The 22316-nt window shown below is 34.1% G+C and overlaps 1 protein-coding gene across 7 annotated transcripts; it reads right to left on the minus strand.

Moving 5' to 3' along the window:
* Positions 1–579: 579 nt before the first annotated feature.
* LOC144550941 (uncharacterized) lies at positions 580–12700 on the minus strand. Of its 7 annotated transcripts, none has more exons than XR_013510727.1 (29): positions 12448–12700; positions 11889–12063; positions 10926–11567; positions 10508–10651; positions 10194–10292; positions 9499–9624; positions 8892–8954; positions 8717–8803; positions 8483–8596; positions 8237–8400; positions 7228–7306; positions 7039–7137; positions 6653–6709; positions 6388–6432; positions 6212–6302; positions 5839–5918; positions 5647–5721; positions 5334–5406; positions 4641–4713; positions 4472–4531; positions 3969–4059; positions 3754–3860; positions 3309–3419; positions 2803–2871; positions 1633–1794; positions 1443–1523; positions 1159–1221; positions 987–1073; positions 580–888 (listed from the first exon to the last, which is right to left on the minus strand). XR_013510727.1 is itself a non-coding variant. In XM_078298699.1 (29 exons), exons 1-29 carry the CDS (start codon positions 12687–12689, stop codon positions 778–780), a joined length of 3462 nt encoding a protein of 1153 aa, XP_078154825.1. In that variant the 5' UTR covers positions 12690–12700; the 3' UTR covers positions 580–777. The 7 variants fall into 7 exon arrangements, 4 of the variants coding, with proteins under 4 accessions (XP_078154825.1, XP_078154824.1, XP_078154823.1 ...); XR_013510726.1 differs by having other exon boundaries at positions 6388–6453; XM_078298699.1 differs by having other exon boundaries at positions 3762–3860.
* Between the last annotated feature and the right edge of the window lie 9616 nt (positions 12701–22316).

Consider the following 22316-nt stretch of genomic DNA (forward strand, 5'->3'; position numbering starts at 1 on the left):
GTATACAAGATTCAATTAAAATTTTTACTTTATACAAGATTCAATTGAAAATTTTACTGTATACAAGATTAAATTTTACAGTATACAAGATTCAACCCAGTGCAGACGCTAATAACTAACTCTAACTGCCAATAATTTTCTATACCTGTAATTTTCGAAAGTACAATTTAAAAGTACATTTCTTTTCTCGTTGCAATCTTTTTCTAACTATCATGGGACCACTTCAAATAGTTGCTGAATGTTTTGTGATTAACTGATATATTATATAATTATACGTCATGTATAAGTAATTTTACAGTATTCGCGCAAGTCAAAACTGTGAACAAATGGTGGACAAAAGACTGTGGACAAATGGTGGACAATTAGACGCTTCCGGATCATTTCAAATTTTCTCAAAGCTGCATTTATCAAACCGACCGATTTTTGTTCTGCCTATTGTGGGTACACATTTTAACAGGGCAATTTTAATTCACAGATAGATAATAGAGTGAAAAGTGTTTTATGTATACCTTATATTCTGCATGCCAGACAAAGCAATTATTTATTTATATTATTTTTTTTTGAGAAAAATGATTAATATTCCATGCAGAAATATTAAGTTTAAAATATGTTTACACCAAAACCACCACTTGGAAAAATAAAATTACAACTTTTGACCGCCTGATACGAATAAGAAATTTAAAAGCAAACTTCGCATCTGTTTCCTTGACTACTAAAAATCTAATTCACCTAACAGTATCTTATTGCCTTGTTAATAACACGAGCACAATGAAATGCCTAAAACTGAAGTAGAGCAATAATTGAGGGAGCTATGCATAACTCAATCACATTCTCTGAAATTCCCATGTATTTGCAAAATGACCGTAACCAAAACACCGCCTTTGCTACCTTTAGGAATACAAACACCAACACAATTGATTTACCGCAATAAAGGGGGTCATTAATAAACCATAATATAACACTATTTTTTATTTTGAGGAGATTACCTCGCATGCATGATTAATCGTTACTTTATTTGGTTCATCAGTAGCAACAAATGATGCTTCCATTGTATGTACATATTGTGCCATGAACTGCAGCAAAAACCACTCCAGAGTATGAACCAGTTGCAACTTTGTAAACTTATTTAAATATATAGGACAGAATGAAAGGTCAGACCTGTATGTACTGTGTCATGTAGGAAGGATGGAACTGCCTGAGCAGTGTGCCTAGCCCGATCATCTGATGAAGGGAACAAAGAACAAATTACACAATTATCCATAAGATTTGGATATCATGTATTCATTGTTTAGGGCACAGTAAGTGTAGATTGTGTAAATTTATTCTTTAAAAGTTTTCTTTATTACAATAAAAAGGTCTATCAAAGAGCAACTTTTCTGATCAAAAGAACTTAACAAGCTTCCACGTGTTAAGAGTCAAAGGGGTGAAAGAGAAAAAGGTACCAGAGGAGAGAAATCTTTTTGAGATTTCTTCGAGCGGCTGGTCAAGGTGCCCAAGTGAGCATCAAACACATACCTACCCATCTGCACAATACCCTACTAATTACAATTTTCATATACGCATATCCGTGCATAAGAAATAGGGAAATAAAAAAATTGTATTTAAAAAGGAGAAAGAAAACAAAACTACAACCTGAGAAATTGATAGAAGGGATGCAATTCTGCTCAAATAATTGGGGGCCTTCTTTGAGATGTATACAGTATCAAAAGGACAAATCAAGCCACATAGTTTCTTTTGCTGATTCAAAGCCTTTAAAAGGAGATTCTTTGATGAATCCTCTTTGTTCTCTTTTACCTGAAATTGGAAAATGTACTTGCTAATTCAAGAAAAAAAGGAAGATCACAGTTGTGTGAACTAGTAGAAATTTTCATGTCTGACACTACAAAGTCTCACCCCTAAGAAATCTCAACATTGGAACTTTTTTCAAATCGAAATAAAGGACAAACTTTTGGTACTTGCTGAAACTGTGAGGACTTATTTTAAACTATCAAAGTATCCAGGACACAACTACCAGATTCGTACTGTTAGGGATCTTTTTATAAAAGTGCCAGTCTGTTTCAGAAGTGATTCCAGCATGCATCTGCTAATGCATCCTACTACCCATACCAGGACGCATATAGAAATGCATCCTGATAGAATAATTGTCATAGTCAAGAAATGAGGAGTAGCTACTTGTGTCTACTCATGATGGCACTACAGTAAGTAGGCCAGTCTATTTCTCATTTTTAATTGGTCCTTTGTCATGATCTTGCGACCACAAATTATTTATTTCAAGTAGGACATATTTAGCAGTTGCACACTGAGGTGCTTGCTTTTGAAATAAATGGTACTTTTGCAGAAAGATCTCTCAGTCCAGCATGCATATTTCAGCTGCGTGCACATAATTTTGATTGAGCAAAATAAGTTTTAACACTTTCGACGAGTACCAAAATGTTTGCTGACATTTTGATTTAATGAAGATCCCTCAAAATCTCCTGTAAGAGGCATCAGATTTTCCAATAAGGACCCACAAATAATGGGAGATATCAGATATCCAGTTGAACCTCTCATATTCCAAACATTTCCGAAAAACAAAAAGATACACAGAGAAAACAAAAAAAGACAAGAGGGCTGGTTTTGAAAGCAAAAGACCAAATTGTAGCCAGATTTGGGATATATCTTATACTTTTCTAGGGTCACTAGGAATTTCTAAATTTGGAGGGCCACATACAACAGATATTTCAAGATATTTCAGGGCACAGATGATAGTTCCAAATAAATATTATGTTTGCCAAATTAATGACAATTGTAATCAGTAGTTACCTCAACTAATTTATCTCTCTGTGTGGAGATTGCAGAGATAAATGCATCAGCAGTGGCCACGCTGTTACCCTACAAAAAATGTAAGATCACTTGCACTAATCTGAGGCTCCAGAAAGTACATATGTAAATAGAATTATGTAAAATCAAATGTAAGATCAAGTGCAAGTTGTTATTATAAATACAAATCATGGTTATTTATCATTCTTTTATATTACCAATTAACAACCCTTACAGTTCAAAGCAAGGCCAAGTATTAAATTGAAGAAATTGGCCATGAATTGCTAAGAAAACTGAACACAATCACTTCCTAACCCATCTATTCAAGCTCAGAAACTGACGTCAAAATATACTTTGGGTTGATTATCATTCCTTTGTGGATGAAGAAAGAATGAATGCTTCAATTAAGTAAAAATGCTTCTTTGCAAAGAACCCAATGAATATGATACACAAGTTGCAAATATGATATATATTCAGATTTTGTCCAAAAAAAGGCCTCTGGAAAGTACCTTGTTTTTTGACTTCAATCTAAAGTTTACCAAGCTTCGCAAAAGCTGCAACTGGCCGATAATAGCGCATTTATCGACTAATAATTCCCATGCTGTACTATACATGTGCACCTATGCATAAATATTGATAAAAAAATGAACAACGACAATTAAAATCCAGTTAAAAAATGAAATAAACAAATTGCACAGTACAGGCACAAGAGATTAGACTTGAATCATATTATTATAGGGGGGTAAACCCCAAGATGGTAACAGTATGCTGTCATACGTCATTTTGGAATTGAAGGGGAGGGGATGAGGGTTTTTTACTAGAAGAAATAAGTTTGAATGCATAAAAAGAAAAACCTAGGAGTAAACAGGAAACTTCTAGACTAGCCTCTATAATATCAAAATTATGCAAAGCATAACAGTATCTTAAGATAGAAAATGTCCACTACAAAGATACCAATGTACCATGTTGTTGTATGATGGCAATCCAAGCAGAGAAATTGAAGCAGGAGGACCCAAAATCTCATCCAGTTTTTGCATTTCTTCTGGAAAATTAGAATCCAACTAAGACGAAAGGAAAAAAAAATTAATAACTTAATAAAAAAGAGGAATTTCCTATTTTAATAGAAGAAGGTACTAAATCTAATTAACACTTTGAAGTGTTAAATTTACCAGGACAAAGCTGTTCAGCATGTTCTCCATACTGATGCTTACAATTTTAGCTAGTAGAGAATCCAGGCTAGCCAATCCAACCTGACCAACACTGAGAAATCGACATCTAGTTACTTGTTAATGGGTTTCATTTGCTTATTTACTTAATATTAATGTTTCATTATTTGATTATTACTTTTCTGTCAATTTCAAGTTTTAGCTTCCAACAAATATTCATATTCTGTAACCTTATTACCGCCTAAAAGGCCTTTTCTTTTTACAAGAAGAATTGAAATATCCTGCAACTAGCATCAATCCATACAGGTCATCACTGTACCAGTATGAAATATATGATTTTATTTGTTTATTTATTTATTTTATTGGGGAAGGGGAAGGGCACAAGTATGTCTTTTTCTTTTTCTTTTTTATCCACATCTCAAAGCAGGCTTTGGTACAGAACATCATGTACAGATACATGGTGGTAAATTTGGCAATTCTTGTAAGAGGAGTTAGAGAGAAAGTACCAGGATTCAAGCAACGTAAAAAAGCGCAGACCAATTACTTCATTTCCTTCTGCATCAAACCTGTCACAAACTTTCTCAATCAGAACAAAGACAAATATGAAGACAAGCAGGGAGCGGGAGCACCCCAGATCACATACTTGGGGTGAGATGAGAGCTAGTGATAACATACCAACCAAGCATAAGTTCTATGAACATTGACCGTGAGGGATCAGTCAGACATATTATCTTTTGCAACAACAGCCCTGCAATTTTGAATTCCCATAAGTTCAAAAAACCAACATCAAAAGCAAAGATTCTGTTGTAACAAAATTAGGACAATTTTTTGAGCATTTACATGGTAACAGTTACCCATAAAAAAATAGTCCGGCACCTGTTTCAGTACTGTCACTATACTGTATTGGTGAAAAGAGATTTACAAAGACGGACGCCCTGGCTAACCAATTGTCCAGTTTTCCTAAATGGACAGTACAGACAATCCATCCTCTTAAATGCCGGACAAAAAAACAAGAAGATTGCAATTGACTATGGCTTTTGTGATCTGGAGGGAGAGAGATGCAGGCAAATCTTCACAGAAAAGACACAGACGGAGGCACAGACAGCAGCTGAAGTAATGGAAGAATATAGGGGTTGGTTTCCATTGGACACAGGCTAGAAATTGTATCCCTCTCTGTCTTTTGTACAAAATGTACTTAGTTTCTTCTTACTTTTATTTTATTTTTTATTTTTTGACACTTTATTTCATTTCCTTTACTCTTTTATTTTTTTGGCTTCTCTGATGTAAAAACTGACACCTCTGGTGTCTTGATTGATGGAATATAGAGGCTAGACCTCCACATTTCCTCTTCTTCAAGAAAAAAGTTACCCATAAAGCTCTTCGGGTTTGGAACAAGATTTTTGAAGTTCAGTGATTGTTGTATCTTAAACTCTGTTTCTTCCTGCACATACATGAAGTGTTATATAGCATAACCAATAGATTGAAATAGAATATTACTTTTTAATTACAGTCCGTGATGGTTATAGGTACGAACATGATGGAACCAAAACAAAACCAAATTTTCTTTTCTTTGGGTGTTGAGTTGGTTCAAGTTTAGGAGTAATGAACTGATCTGGTACGCTGTACCAGTAAATTGTCCTGCTAAAACTACCTTCTACTAAATATGTGTGCTTTTACTCACTCGCATTGCGCATGCATCCAAAACTGAAGTAAATGATTCATGCCATAAATGTGTCCCATGCATGTGGAGTATATCCTAGAAATTCAAGTTCATTTTAGATATATGAAGTATATTCTCGCAATCTTAAGTTCATACTAGATGAAACATCTTGAGAACACAATTTTTATGAACATTAAAATATGTGAAAAAGACCTGGAGGAGTTCCAATTTTTGAGATTGCAATGTTTTGTAATTGAAGAGCGAATGCATACATCTTTCTAGATCATCGTTACCTGCCATTAAATGACAAATCACTGTTTCGGATTCCAAGCAAGAATTACAAGTTCTCCTCTTTGTCTGGTTTTGACTTAAAACAGGATAGAACAGTGTCATCAGCTATGTTTTCCTCTCTAGTTTGTATGTTGATTTTTTGTTCCTCATTCATTTTTGCAGCATATTTGGCATTTTAATCTTGAAGTTGAGGTACTAATTAGCAAGATATTGTTTCAGCACCAATATGACAACAAAATAATGACCATATCCATAAGATGTATTCCAAATGTTAATAGAAGTTTTTGAACCCTACCATGAGAAGACAAGAAAAAAGAACCAAGCTTGGCTTCAAGCTGCCTTGCTATCTCCTTCCTTAATTTTTCCTCCAACCAACTCTTCAAGTTCTTCAATGAAATAAAATAAAATAAAATAAAATAAAACAATCGATCTTGATTGAATTATTTTTTTAAATTGAGCACAGAAATTTACCAGGTTGAGAATGCCATCAAAGGTTCTTGACATCAGTTGAATTCCCTGTTTTAGCATACAGAGAAGCTAGGTCACTTTAAATGGATATTTATCTTTATATCTGCTTATAAATGTTGTGCTTCAACAGATTGCCTTTTGAAGAATATGGTGTATCAAATATATGTACTAAACCAGTTAATCAATAAGTTTGTAAACTTGACGCTTCAATACATACATAAACTAACATATGCTGAAAGTTACAAATAACATATGAAGGGAATAATACCTCAGCAATAACACATAATTTAGCAGCTCGCCTAGCTCCCCTAAGTTGCTCATCCACCTGAAAAGATATCACTATCAGTTATTGCACAAAGCATAAAATATATGTTTAATTATAATAACACCATTAAAAAAATTTAGATGAAAATGACTTGTATAGTAAATGATTGAGGTACCAAGCTGGTGGCATTCTAAAAGTATCCTGTATAGACAAGCCTACACCGAAGCCAATCATGCCACTAGCAGCATGGTACAGCCTCCGCACAAGGGTGCGAGATTGAGGGAGGTTTGCATTTTCTATAGTCTTTACAAATATGGTTTGATTTGCAACCACAGGTCATATGTGCAACAAAGTAATCATATCGGAGAGGGGATAATGGCAATTGAAACCTGAATAAAGTCTTCAATTGTCTCTTTGTTGATATGATTTGATTGCAAGTAAAATGGATGTGAACTTTCATCATGGAGTCCTATATCCAGTAAAATGACCTAAGTGCCAAAGATAAAAACATTTAAAGAACTTAACAAGAAACAAAAGTTTAAACTGATAAAATATGATCAACAAATTTCCAGACTTACAGGAACAATCTCAAGGATTGCTAAAATTCCTGCAGAATACTTCATGGAATAATAATTGGAGATGCATGCCAGATCCTGGCTGCAATGTAATCATTCATTCAAATGTTGACCCCTTGGGCCAGTATAATTCAATCAGGTAGCTGTCTGCTACCGGCCTTGGTCATTTTGGAATTTGGATTGTAATATATGCTTGTTTTAGTCATTTTGTACGACTCAATAATTGATTTTGTTGGCTGATTCATGCTTTTTAACATCTCGTACTGCCATTCAAGAATTTGTTAAAATATAAAATCATAATTTTGAATTTTTGATAGAAGTGTGCAGGCCTACGATTTTATTTTTAGTGAGCACCATAATCCCATGGAATCATGGTAAAATCATGTAGTGTCACATATATTCACAAAAAAGAATCACACGGTAGATACCTACATTTTACATATTTAGAAACAACAGTCAACCTAACAGATATTAAAGGACTGAGACCTATAGAGAAACAATGGCCAATCTGTTCTTTGCTTTTTTTCTTGTCTTTATGGGCTCGTGATAATTTTATAAAAACAAGAAATAAAAATCAAGCAAACTTCTCCGTATCCAAATCTAATCTTCAATCCAACAAAGTGCAGACCTGATGTCACTGCTTTCAAAAGTTCCATGTGTTCAATGATCATCAGTTAAAGCAGCTTTAAAGAAACACCTCAAATGCTAAGTTAAAATTACAAGTTAATGATTGGTACTTTTGGAAATGAATGAAGCTTGAATTGTATCATAGACTTCAATGAATTTATACTAATGAATGGACTCTACATTTGCTTTAGATCCTTTTATTCACATACATATATTATAACATGCATTAGATAAGTATTTTGTACATTTCATAAAATCTTACTATTCTACATGTGATTATAAATTCCTACGGTCTACATGACATCCAATTATAACAACCTTGCTATATTTTATTAAAGATTTTTTTGAAGAAGATCAAAACGGAGTAAAAAAAAAAAACATTTACCTTTTGCACTCAGCAATCCTTTGAAGTGGTGCACTTAGCAATGATTGAAACTTGAGAAAAAATGCATTCAAAACCAGCAAAACTGATGTATCCTTTTTTATTTTATTCTTCAAATTTTCTTGATATTCTTCTAAGTACCCCCAAGCATATAAGCCATCGGTAATCTAAAAGGATAAATATGTAACATATTAGTAATCCAGGCTTGTGAAACTCTAATTTCTCCGATTGCAAAGATGAGCTGAATACCACAAGGAGAGCCCGGATGGTTTGGTTGTCTAAAGAGAGAATTTTGATCATATCATGGAGGCTTTTCTGAGCTTTCAACATGGCATCTTTTGTTTGTATGTTGTTTTCTTGAATCTGAAAGAAATTACATAGATGTACGAATTAGCATAGTTATGTGATAGTGAAATAAAGTTTGCATGATAAATTCTGAGGTTGAGTCCTGAAACCTGTAACCTAAACTAGAATATAACATACTTGTTCTAAATCCTTCAATGCAGATATTATACGATATATTGCTCGGTTGGAGCTTCCAGCTCCGCCAGCATATTCCAGCAAATTAACCTAACAAGTAAATTTGAAAAAAGAAGTAATTTTTCTAGTGAAATATATTTTAAAAAAAGGGGAAAAAAAGAATAGGAAAAAAGCTAACCTCTGATAATATGTTATCAAGCCACTCCTTTAAAGTTTTGTTCTTGAATTTGCTTAATGATACCTACATTAACATCTAAATAAGAAGTTATGAAGTAAACAGTGATGATTAAACTGATAAGTTCATTGACTTGTTTGGGTAATGCACCACAAAGCAGATACATTACAAGTCAGGGAACTTACAGCAACAGTTTAGTTACTTTTTGCAAGGAATTTGATCATATTGTTATTTCTCATTTTCTTAACTATTGATTAAGCTCTCAAAGAGTTAGAATCGGCCTTATTACATCCCTGCAAAATGAGAAATTGTCTCGTGCTTCCCAGAAGAAGACAAGGAATGTAACATATACTGCCTGAAAAATAATATCTTTCAAAAGCACAAAGTATCCAATCTGTCTTACTCACGTGCATAGAAATAAACAATGAGGAAAGAGGGCCTTTTCAAATGAAAGGGCATGGTATTTTTTTATTGTTTTCAAATGAACATGTGAAATTCATTCCCTATGTTCCATAGGGGTATGGAATTTCAAGTTTTGCAGGCTAGACGTGGCATTTGACATTTTGCAGGGTTAGATATTGTTATTAGCCCAATAGAGATAGTAATATACCGAAGAAGTGAAATGGCTCTGAGAAACATCTTTGATGCAATAAAAAACAAAGCGCTTCTTCTCATGCCACATAACTTCTCTATCTGACAAAAGCTCACTATACATTTCCTTTAGATCATATTCAACCTGTGTTATCAACAAAATCAACAGAATATAAAAATAGCCTACCTCCCATATTTTAAAATTATTTTGCAACTTACTTTTTATGAAAGACTGTTTGCCTTTTTTATTTGGGTTTCTTCAAAGAACACCCACTTTTTATTCTATTTACAAAAAACATCCATAAAAGTGTTATTTTCAAAAAGAGAATACCCACTTTTTTACAAACATCAATCCAAAGAGTTATCATTTTGTTGTAGAATTTATTATTTCTTAGACAAAACTCCAAACCTTATCAAAGCATTAATTGTTTGTTTGAATTTTTCTCATTACAAATAGTGCTTAGGGTAGAGCTTCCAGATATATGTAATAAGAAAAAGAGCAAAAGAAAGAAGTGCAAGCAGAATTAAATTTGGAGGATACACTGCCTTTGCTTACCTCACCATGAAATCTAAATAGCAATACACGCATTTGTTTTGTGTGCTTTTGCAAATCCCACGAATCATCAGTCAGTTTTTTTGTTGTGCCAGGTACTAACATATAGTGAGAGTTATTTGCAATTGTATAAGGAAGATTATATGGATGAGAATTATTACTTTAGAAGCCTTCAAGAGAAGATGCAATAAGCTCTCTTTGTCAACTTGATGTGCAGTGCACACAGTCATGACTATTTCCCTTGCTTTCTTGTCATTGCTCTGAAAACAAATATTACATGAGAAGTAATTGATAGTAATTAGTGTCACCCTAGTCTCCCCAAACTTTCAAATCATTTAAACTATTTAGTTTTTTTATAATTGCCAAAGCACAAACTTCTTACTTTAAGAAATAAGACTAAATGTTTTCAAAAAAGCAGTAAAAGAAGTAATTTATAAACAAATTTCATGAAAATAACTCATAAAATGCAGATCACCATTCTATGAAGTAACAACCATCGCAAGGTGAAGTTGCAGTTTTTCACAAGCAAAAGGAGGTGTTGGGAGTTCTCCATCAGAAGTTCCTTTTTTAAAGCATCATCACATGCTGCAGAATCCAACTCTTTAATTAGATTTGTAACCTACAATTTTACATGCTTTAGTACAGATTTAAACAAGGTTAATTCAAGCATCACAATCTCCCATTAAAGGAAGCTCAATGTGGTACTTAATTACATGTACAAGGGTTTGAGGCCAAATCAGGTAAAGATGGGGGATGATTGTACAGTAAAGATCAATACAGCCAAATTGGCTAGTTAGATGCTTAAATGAAATTACATTAAAAAAAGACTAAACCTAATTGGGTTTCATCCTCAATATCTAGTGTTGTGCATTGCAATCAAAATAAAAGCTAACCTTCATACAATGGTATGTGCACCGGTCACGCATAAATGTGGGAGAAACACACTCGACCAATGCTGCCTTGGCTTCTCGGTATGGGTCCCATGACACCAACAGATCCACAGAAAAATGCAAAACCACCGGTACCACCCAATTATCCTTGAAAAACCGATCCACAACCTCCCTCATAAAAGCACTGTTGAATAGGAAGCCATGGGAATAGAACAGTAGCACAAACAGGTGGGCCCCTTGCCTAGACAGAGCCATGGTACGGTGTATTGGATCAGTATAGAAATGACCGTTGTTGTAGATGTCGTCATTCCTTAAACATGAAACTATAACAGCATCAATAGCAACTTTGGGAAATGGAAATCGTGCAAAAAGGTCCTCAGTCTTTTGAATATTGATGATGTCAGGAACAGGCTTGGTAGTCTTGTGTAAACGGCACAGTGAGTATATTTGCTCAAGATTTGGGAACTTGAAAGATTGGTTAATACGGAGGTAGGAGACAAGAAGCTTCTCCCGCAAGAAACCACTAATTCTGTGTTCGATCAGCAGGATGATACCACCAAATAGAGAAATTGATTCAATTAGTAGCTGAGCACCATGCTTGTTCCCTAGAATCCCTTCTAATGTAAAATGTGCATATAAACCTTCCTGTTAGAAAAATTATAAGGTTCTATTGTAAATTAAAAGAAATAAAGTAATGGCCTATTGAGAGCCATTGCTTGCATCCTCTTGAACAGTTTAGTGCATTAATAGTATAGCAACAAATCCTAGATGTACATGTTTTTCTCTTTTTGCAATAAACCAGCATTTTCAAGTTATATATCACACTCAAATATCTAAGTTTAGCAATTCAATGAGAATACCACAGAATCTACAATAAGAAATTCAGTATTAAAGTTGGCTCGGGAAGTGGTACTGGATATTTGCTTAGATATTGGTTCTTTAAATAATAGCCATAAAACATAACACCTGTAGATTGCTTAGATATTTGACAAGGTCGGTGTGGTACTGGACAACTCCATTAGCCAGGAGAAAAAACCTTTGCAAGTAACTGGCACATGATTCATTAAGTTCATCTTCTACAGCTTGTAATTCAGTATTTGCATTTATTCTAGCCTCATAATCTCTTGGAGATTCAAAGTATCTGAAATTTAAAATTAAATACTTCATTATTCAGCACAGATATTCACTTAAGAGCTAGCGAGTTCCTTTCCTTTTTCATCATTTGAAACATTTGCATTAGTTTAGATGTGAACAGTATTTTTTTAAGAAATTGGAGATCAGAACAGCAGCTGGAACATAAGTACGAACTGATATCCTAGTGGTACATTGAATTACAAAACTGTTCAAGATACTCGATTCATAGATGAAATGCAGAAGTTAGCATACAAACCATAGCTGAAATATCAAAGCTCACTTGAATTTAAGCCAACAAATGAAATGGAGCACCAAAACAACCAACATTCAGCATAAAAAAATAAATATAAAGGATTAGTGCAACCATAATTTTGAATGTGAATGAGCAAACCTGAGATCAAAGAGCACGGGATCAAATCGGGGATCAAGGAACTGAGAAGGGACTCGGTCGGCAAGCAAAAGGAGCTCGGCAATCAATGCCTCCGCTCGAGCGCAGAACTGAAGGAGCTCCGGGAATTCCCCAGTCAAGCCATCGCCGGAGATCACCGGTTCCATCTTTTCACTGAAAGACGCTACCAATTTGGTATATTTGTTTCTTTTGTTCTTTTCGTTACATCTGGACAATTTTTGCATCGATAGTCTCACGAGTCGCGACTCACGAAGATAAACGGGCCATTTACTGGGAAGGCCTGGGCCGAGCCCAACCTTTAAATGGGCACATTCCCTAAAGTAACTCACATTTTGAGTTTTGATCCAGACCGTTCGATCAGAATTCGGCCCAATCCAGCCTAAGGTGGTATGCACGGGCCCCTTTATACTCGCGCCAGAACAGATCGAACGGTCCGTATCCAAACTCAAAATTTGGGTTACTTTAGGTTATTAATTGATAAAAATTGGTGGACTGTTTGCTTTTTTTTTAGGGGATTCAATTGATCGGACGGTCCGGATCATAAATTCGTTTCCCGACCCCCACAAATTTTTTTAACCAAACTAAATCCATCTCTATAAGGCGGCATGTATCAAAAAGGTGGGGTATTAGTTCCTTGCTTAATAAAGCAAAACAGACGACCAGTTTATATACTTTTCATGTACAAAATGCGTCTCGACAGTATATATATATAAGAGCAAATTGATGCTACAACTCCGTACTGGCAGTTCTGATTTTTAACATTACTTAGTCTTTTTCTTTTAGTTTCTTAATAACCTGTTTTGTACTTCAAACAACTTATTTAAATGTTATTTGTAGGTTTGCAGGTTTTCAAACTGATCGTTTACGGGTTTCCAATTTTAATGTAAATATAAGAAGAAGGGCATAATTAATCTTCTCTAAGAAGCAATTTAAATTATTTATATGAAAAATTAATTTAGCAAAGAGGATAAATGTTGAGGACAATAGAAGAGAGACCAGAGTCATGCAATTTATAAAGCATTTAATAAATATGTAAACTTTGTATCACTTATTACACTGTTTTAATTATTCCATAACATTGATGTGACCACAGATAAAAGCCAGGCATATATGCATGCATGCTGCAAGATACATATATTATATATACGAGTTGCTTATTGCGCTCAGTTTCTAGAAGGTGGAGCTGGACCGGCGCCGGCACATTGCACAAAGCACGTCAAGACGGTGAAACCGCAGTTAAACACACAAAGCGTTAACTGTGGTCCGGCCCCGGATGTGGCACAAGAAACAGCGCATTCAGTTCCGGTTGCGGTGCAGGCCGCCACGCATGTTGGGAAATCTGCGACCGAGACTTGGCTAGTTGAGCTAAAATGGGAGTTCGTAGAATCGTCAGCCATGGCAACCACGGCAAAGAGCACGATGGCAAGAGTGACAATTGTGACAGAGGCGACGTACTTTCCCATGATTGATTGGTGATTGATCGATTTCGTGTGCTTGCTTGCTTGCTGGTATATTTGGAACTTATATATGTTGGTTAATTAATTGAATGGTGAGAAGATGAGGTGTGCAAGAGTTAGAATTTATGGATGGGGAGGGAGGAAGAGAATTTGGGGGCAGCTATGGTCATGCTCTTGGCATTGCAAGAGATCTTGTCGGAGAGAGGCCAGAATACGAGGGAAATGAGAATAGAATGATGGATCAAGGTTGTGAGTGATACTTGTGAGAATTCAGATTCAGTGCAGTGCCTGACCGTGTATGATGAGATATCTGAGTTGTTCGTTTCAATCTGGCACGAATCTTGAAACGGACTCCCCGTGCTCCAAAAGACCAAAACTGAAGATATAATCAAACTATATTTATAACTGGAGGAATCCAGTTACATCTTTTTTGGTCACACCGAATTACATTTTTTATTTTCAAAATTTTCAAAGTTCAAATAGTTGATTCAAACTGTTCAACATAATGAATATATTAAAATGTATTTATAATCAAATTTTACATTTTTTTATTTTTATTTACTATTTATTAAGTATTTAACAAAATCGCTATATTCATACCATTGAATTTTTGTACTTATCTTAATAAATAGTAAAAAAATTCAAAAAAATATAAAATTTGATCTGCAAGTACATTTTAACATATTCATCATATTGAACGGTTTTGATCAACTGTTTGAACTTTGAAAATATAGAGTGTAATCCAATGTTATCAAAAATGATGAAATTGAATCCCTCCTCTATTTATAAACCTTTTTGTCCGAATATTTTTTCCAGTTTCTAACTAAAATTATCAGAATTTCAAGTTTTTAAGTTTTTAATCCATCAAACTATGCATATAATTTCGCATTGTTTTGAATAACTTTGTAGCGGAAAAGCTTGGGTTTCAAACTAAAAGATGTCAAGTAGTAACGGAGATGATCTAAAAAAGATGACAAAATAATAAAAGAACTAGAACAATATTTTTCATAAACTTAACTATAAATATTGTAGGAATATGAAATGTACTATAGTTTTGATGTCTAATCACAAGGAGAAAGAGGCAATAACTAAGCTGAGCCTTGCCATTTCATTCAAGCCGACCTCCACCTCCACCTCCACTTGCAAGATGAGTTAAAACACAATTGAATTTGTTGGAACAATGAAGAATGTGATGTTGAATGGTTATAATTCTGATAATGAGTCACTCTTGTGCAAGGATGTATGTTGAATGCTTGTAATTGTATATTGTACTCTTTGTGATGTATGCTTAGAAATGATGTAATTTGTTATATTTGAATTTGCTCAAAATTTGATTTGTTGAAGTAAGGAAAGCACTATATTTGTTAAAATTTTATTTTTAATTTGTGGTGCCTTTTGTATGTCACTATTATTTTAATGAATTTCCATTTAGAATGAGAGCAATTGTAATATAACATATGATTTAATATTACTTTGTGTTGTTGTAATAAATAGATGATTGAATGCTATTGTAATATAATTTCCATAGGCCAATTTATCCTTAGGTCAATCAAAATTAAAAATAATTAATCAAAAACTTTATAATTAATCAAAAACTGGAGGCCTCCTGTTCCAAAATTTTTGACTTAATCTCATCATTGATCCGCACGATTTTAAAGCGAAATCAACGATTTAGATTGCAATGCACAGACCCCTCCATGCATTGCAATGTATGGTAGCTTATCCATATATATATATATATATATATATATATATATATATATATATAAACAAGAATGCGGTAATATACGGTATTGGGTAATATGATGTATGCAGTAATGTGCGGTAATATGCAACACTATGCAATAATATTCAGTATCATACAAACAAGTATGCGGTAATATGCAACTAAATATGCGGTAGTAATTTGCGGCCGAATATGTGTTCGTGTTTTTCTATAGCTAATTATGAACCCTAATACAACTAATTTGGTTGTAAGCATACAACCTTGTCAAGTAGTAGTTCGGGTGTCGAATCCACAGGGACAACTCGTAAAGTACTGATTCTCGCCAATTCACTAAGCTAGACCGCTGGAGTTTGGGTTGGTTTCTAAATCTAATTAAATCGAAAGAAGCAAATAATAAATGTCTTGGGTCTGATTCAAGTGTAGGAGTTCCAGGGGCTTTGGCATTCCTATCCACTAGGGTCTCAATCTACTCGATTGGTGTTTGTAAAGTATACGTGGGCGTCCTATCTAAAGTGATAATAGCATGCGCTTCACGGTTAAGTACTTTGCGAGCTAATATCGTACTTTTAGGTTACCTCGGACTTCTCGGTTAAGTACTTCGTCCTAATAACCTATTCTTTACTTTTTTGTTCGGGGAGTTAACACAAGTGATTTTTAGTCACTGAATAAACCCCTAAATCCTTGTATTGGAGGAGTAAGGTTAAACCACACAATCCATGCATAAATCAAGCATAAAAAGAGTAAATCACTAATAGTCAATAAAAATCACAAATCGAGTAAAATAGAATACACCTAGTTTCGAGTTTTACATGCCATCGCCCCTAGAGAGGAGATTAGCCTCTCATGGGGGTACAAACAGTTACAAAGATAATAAACAAGTTGTTACCAAAGTCTAGAGAAAGGAAAATAGAATAGAGAATACAAATCCAAGCACAAATATCTTCTCCCTCAAGCTTTTCCCTCTCCAAATCGCCCTAGATCCGAAACCCTAGCTCTTGAGATCGTTCCCAGCTGAGAGAAGTGTCTAATGTCGGCCCCTTGGTTTTGGGAAGGAGACCCCTGGTTATACCTATCGTTCTGGGCTTGTAGCAACTCAAAAATCAGAAATTGCGGGTCGCAATTTAAATTATTGTGGGTCGCAATTTAAATTATTGCGGGTCGCAATTTCAATGCAGAATTATGGCAGTGAGCTGCTCCAAGTAGTTCTGGAATTCCAAGTCGCAATTTAAGAGATTGCGGGTCACAATTTTCCTCTGATTCTTGCCTCTTCATGTCGTCTAGGTTCTGATCGCGTCCGGGCTTGCTCCAAATTATTCCCCTTTGCTTCTAATACCTGAAAACACATCAAAATATAGCAGTATCTCGAACTTGGTGCGATATCTAAACAAAACGACTTTAAACTAATAAAAAGGGGATAGTTTTAGAGACCAAATTCTACCAAAAATGTATATGAAATTTAGGCTTATCAAGATGCGGTAGTAATATACGGCCAAATATGCGGAACCGAATATGTGGACCGCATATAGATTTCTATGCAAATTACAATCGAATACGCGTATGGGACCGCATAGACCATATTTTATTACACTGCTCTGAACCTCTTTAAATTTGGAATATAACTAGGGTGTTCTCAAGTTCTTTTGTGAACTCAACTCTAAAACCTATTGAATTGATTTCAAATAACGAATTCAAATCATTGAAACTCATCTGCCTTACGAGTGATGCATTTGCATGCGAACATTTTATATTTTTGAATTATTTTTGTATAGAGTCAAGTGATAAAAAATACGTTCAAAAAAATAAATGCATTAAAATTAATTTAACCGCTTTAATTTATACTAAATTAATTTGGAAGTTTAAAATTTTCACATGTAGACGCATCACTCATAAAGTAGATGGTCGAAAAAATTTATAAATACCCCGTCAAAAAAAAATAAACCAAAGGATCATCGAATTCTGGAAATTCCATTTAAATGGCGGACCATTATTGGGTATCCACAACCTCAAATGGCGGACACCAAAAGTGGTTTGCCATTTAAATTGCAGACAGTTAAAATTTTGGAATTCCAAAGTTTCGGTTGTTTAAATATATATTTTTTGTTAATTTTGAAAATAGATGGAGAAATTTATAATTTGAATATATTAGAAGGAACATCAAATAAAATAGATAAAGTATCTTATAATTTAAATGAAATAGAAGTACTACAAAACATTATTCAAGCAGGATTTTTTTCAACTGTAAAAAAAATTAAACTATTTCTTGGTGTACTGAAAAAAAATAAAAATATTTTTGATCCCGGCTCAAAAGTCACTTCTGATTAAATATAAAAATTATCGTGGTTCTTCTAGTACATTGAAATTCTAAGTACTCCATCTATTTTTAAAAATTTCATTCAAAATATTTTTATTAATAGTTTTTTTTTTTTTACAGCCACCAAAAATTATATCTGAAAAATGTTTTCTAGCCCTTCTAGTTCATCTAAATTATAAGATATTTATCTATTTTGTTTGATGTTTCTAATATATTCAAATTATAAGTTTCTCCATCTATTTTCAAAAATTAACAAAAAAATCTATTTAATCAGCTGAAAACGTTGAAATTCCAAAATTTTAACTGTCTGCCATTTGAGATTGCGGACGTGTCTATTATCGAATTTTCATGATGCAGTTATTTTTTTGGATAAGGTTATTTTTAAAATTTTCACTTCATCCTTATCGTGGAATAATTATCTGTTGGATTTAATTAATGGTACGCCCGTTATGGGAAACCCAAATTCAATATCCGACCCGTTATGAATAGATGCCAACCCTTTATGAATAGGTGCATTGGTTTTATATAAACCATTCATATCTCTCTCTCTGATAATCATCAGAAAAACGTGTGAATAGTAACAGCCAAAATTAGAGAGAAAAGATAGAGAGCACCAAGAAGCACTCTGTTAAGGATTGAAGGTTTTAGGTCGTGGAAAACGCAGGGCTTCCGGCTTCGGCTTGTGATTCCTTGCAGAACCAGTGATACTGCTCCACTCGCAAGATCCGCTTCTGCACGAAGATTAACGGAGTAACTTGTAAGTTATATTCGTTAATTAACATTGGTATCAGAGCACTAGTTATGGCATGTATTCTGGTTTTAATACACACGTAAAATCTGTTATAATTAAATTTTTTTTTCTCCGAAAATTTTCTGATTTTATTTTCTTTAAATAATTTCAGTTTTCTGAAAATATTCCGAATATTAATTGTAAAGAAATTTTCAGATTTTTTGGAGAAATTCCGAAAATTAATTTTAAGATTTGATTCACAAATTTTTTTTAAATACGTATTTTCTGGTTCACAAATTTTTATAAAATAGGTTTTATAAAAAATAAATACGTTTTATAAAATTATTGTTTCAGATATAAATACGTTTTATATTTGTATTCATTATTTTGGAGATTTTTTAAATGTATCTTTTGGAGATGCATTGCAAAACAGTGATGTTGTATAGTGGAAATGGGAGATGCAAAGCAAAACCTTGCATTTTTTAGTTTATTATGGATCTAATACAACTGGTTGGACAATTTTTTGGTCCAAATGAATCACAACCGTCCATAGAACCATTTTTTCTCAAGAATTTTCGGAACTGCGTTTCTAAATGATTGTCATTTAGACTACGAAGAGACTTTCTCTCCTGTTGTAAGATTTACTTCCATACGGTTGATACTAGCTATGGTTGCCAGTTTAGATTTGGAATTGCATCAAATGGATGTTAAAACTGCGTTTCTAAATGGCAATCCGGAAGAAGAGATATATATGGAACAACCTGTCGGTTTTGTTGCCGAAGGACAAGAGCACGAAGTGTGCAAATTGTTGAGATCCATTTATGGTCTCAAGCAATCTTCCAGACAATGGTACATTCGGTTTCATCAAGCAATCATATCATTTGATTTCGAAATGATTGATGAAGACCATTGTGTGTATGTCAAAAGGTCCAAAGACAAATTTGTGATTCTATCGCTTTATGTGGATGACATACTGTTGGCTAGTAACAATAAAGAGTATGTACAAATCATTAAGGAATGGTTATCCTCCAATTTTGATATGAAGGATATGGGTGAAGCAGCATACATTCTTGGAGTGAAGATTGAAAGAGATCGTTCCAAGAAGATGTTAGCTCTATCACAAGAGCATTACATAAAGAAAGTACTTGAAAAGTTTCATATGCAAGACTGTAAACCCATTGATACTCCTATAGCAAAAGGCGAAGGCCTTAGTTTAAGAATGTGTCCAAAGACTCCAGATGAAAAAACACAAATGGAAAAAGTTCCTTATTCAAGTGCTGTTGGCAGCCTCATGTATGCTATGATGTGTACTAGGCCAGATATCAGTTTCGTTGTTGGGATGGTGAGTAGATATCAAGCCAATCCAGGACAGTCCCATTGGAAAGCAGTAAAAAGAATACTTAGATATCTGAAAGGTACTGCAGATTATTCATTGTGTTTTCAAGGAGAAAATCTGCAACTCAACGGGTTACGCAGATGCTGATTGGGGAGGAGATTTAGATGAAAGAAAATCTACCTCAGGCTATGTTTTCTTACTTAGTAATGGAGCTATCTCTTGGAGTAGTAAGAAACAGAGTTGCATATCCTTATCCACAATGGAAGCTGAATTTGTAGCATTTTCAACAGCAGTACAAGAAGCAGTTTGGCTTAAAAGATTTTTGAAACTAACTCAGTGTTGGTATACAGCGATAGCCAAGCAGCAATCGCTTATACAAAAGATCCCAAGTATCACTCTAAGACCAAACACATTGATACTAGGTATAACTTCGTTAGAGACATGGTGGCAAGAAAGCAAGTTTGCATGCAGTACATATCTACACACAAAATGGTGGCAGATCCTTTTACAAAGGCAATACCTAGAGATGTGTTTATTGGCCATGTGAAATCTCTAGGGTTACGTAGATTGTAGTTATATATATATTTTGATTGAACAGTATATATTATGTATATTTGTATTTGTGGGATAAATGCAATGAATGTTTTTTACTTATACATTTATGTTATAATTGTTACAAATTATTTAATATCATTATATTTAGCATAACACATGAGATATAAAATGAAAGGTATGTCAGACAGTTGATTGGCCTTCTTACACAGGCAATCGCTTCTATGTCTTGGTAGGACATAGAAATAAGATTGATTTTAAGCTAGACATGATACAAAATGTGAGAGCAAGTGCTTAAAATATACATCGCCTTGATAGAGAATCAAGATGAGGTCATATGAATATATTATTATGACCGAAGGTGAAATACCCACTATTCACCTTAACTGTCTTATGCCAAGTGGGAGTCCTGTTATTGAATTTATATGATAAGTAGAGTTGTGGACTCAAGTTAGATATTATGTATATCTGAACTATCACTTGTACGGTATTGGATTTTAAATTAGACATACGCTCCATAAGAAATGGAGAATAATACCGTAACATATGTTTCATACCATATGTGCAATTGACCAACAGGGTAACAGAAGATATGATCTCTTCTTCTTTGTTGTGTGAGACCCGCGAGATCAAAAGGATCTCATAGTACTCTTCGATTTTTTACTAAATACTTAAAGTTTCTTTTCAATTAGTTATTTTGGAATGTTACCAATGATCATGTATGATACGATCTAATGGAACATATCTGAATAGCAAATTGATTTGGAATTAAGAGATTCTAGATAAAAGAAAAAGATCATTTGAGTGTTACATTAGGTTATATTCACTGGTGCACCAATTATGTTTATGTAACATAATTGTGAATATATAAGTATGGTTGTATTAATAAATAAAAGAGATCATGTAATACTTAAAAAATGTAACTTAATGATCTGGGGTACTGCATATTTACTCTACTTAGATGTTGTTATACATACCTAACAGTTGGATAACAACATAGACTCTCAAATTAAGATATGCTGGTCACGGCCTATTTCCTTGTATGAATTTTAACAGAGATTAGAGATTACGTTCTCTTAGTTTATAGTGGGTATCCCATTTTGTGCGAGTGGGAGATGTTGGATTTAATTAATGGTACGCCCGTTATGGGAAACCCAAATTCAATATCCGACCCGTTATGAATAGATGCCAACCCTTTATGAATAGGTGCATTGGTTTTATATAAACCATTCATATCTCTCTCTCTGATAATCATCAGAAAAACGTGTGAATAGTAACAGCCAAAATTAGAGAGAAAAGATAGAGAGCACCAAGAAGCACTCTGTTAAGGATTGAAGGTTTTAGGTCGTGGAAAACGCAGGGCTTCCGACTTCGGCTTGTGATTCCTTGCAGAACCAGTGATACTGCTCCACTCGCAAGATCCGCTTCCGCACGAAGATTAACGGAGTAACTTGTAAGTTCTATTCGTTAATTAACATTATCTAGTACGAAGTTTTAGGTGAATCAGAGCCTTAAGACTAACTCAGATGTCAAGAGAGACTGAAATACTAACTCAAGAGTCAGAGTTATACACGAGTACATCTCTTTAATTTCTGGAATTGGATGGTCAGAAATTGTTGAGAATGAAATACAAGCACGTTAGATGTATCTCATGAATCTGTTTTTGGTTTAGTGGCAAAGACATAGCTTTCATGTGTGAAGCAGTGTTGTAAAAAACGTTTGTTTAGACCGATTAATCA

Source organism: Carex rostrata, chromosome 3, assembly GCF_964058835.1.
Source record: "Carex rostrata chromosome 3, lpCarRost1.2, whole genome shotgun sequence".
Lineage (NCBI taxonomy): Eukaryota > Viridiplantae > Streptophyta > Magnoliopsida > Poales > Cyperaceae > Carex > Carex rostrata.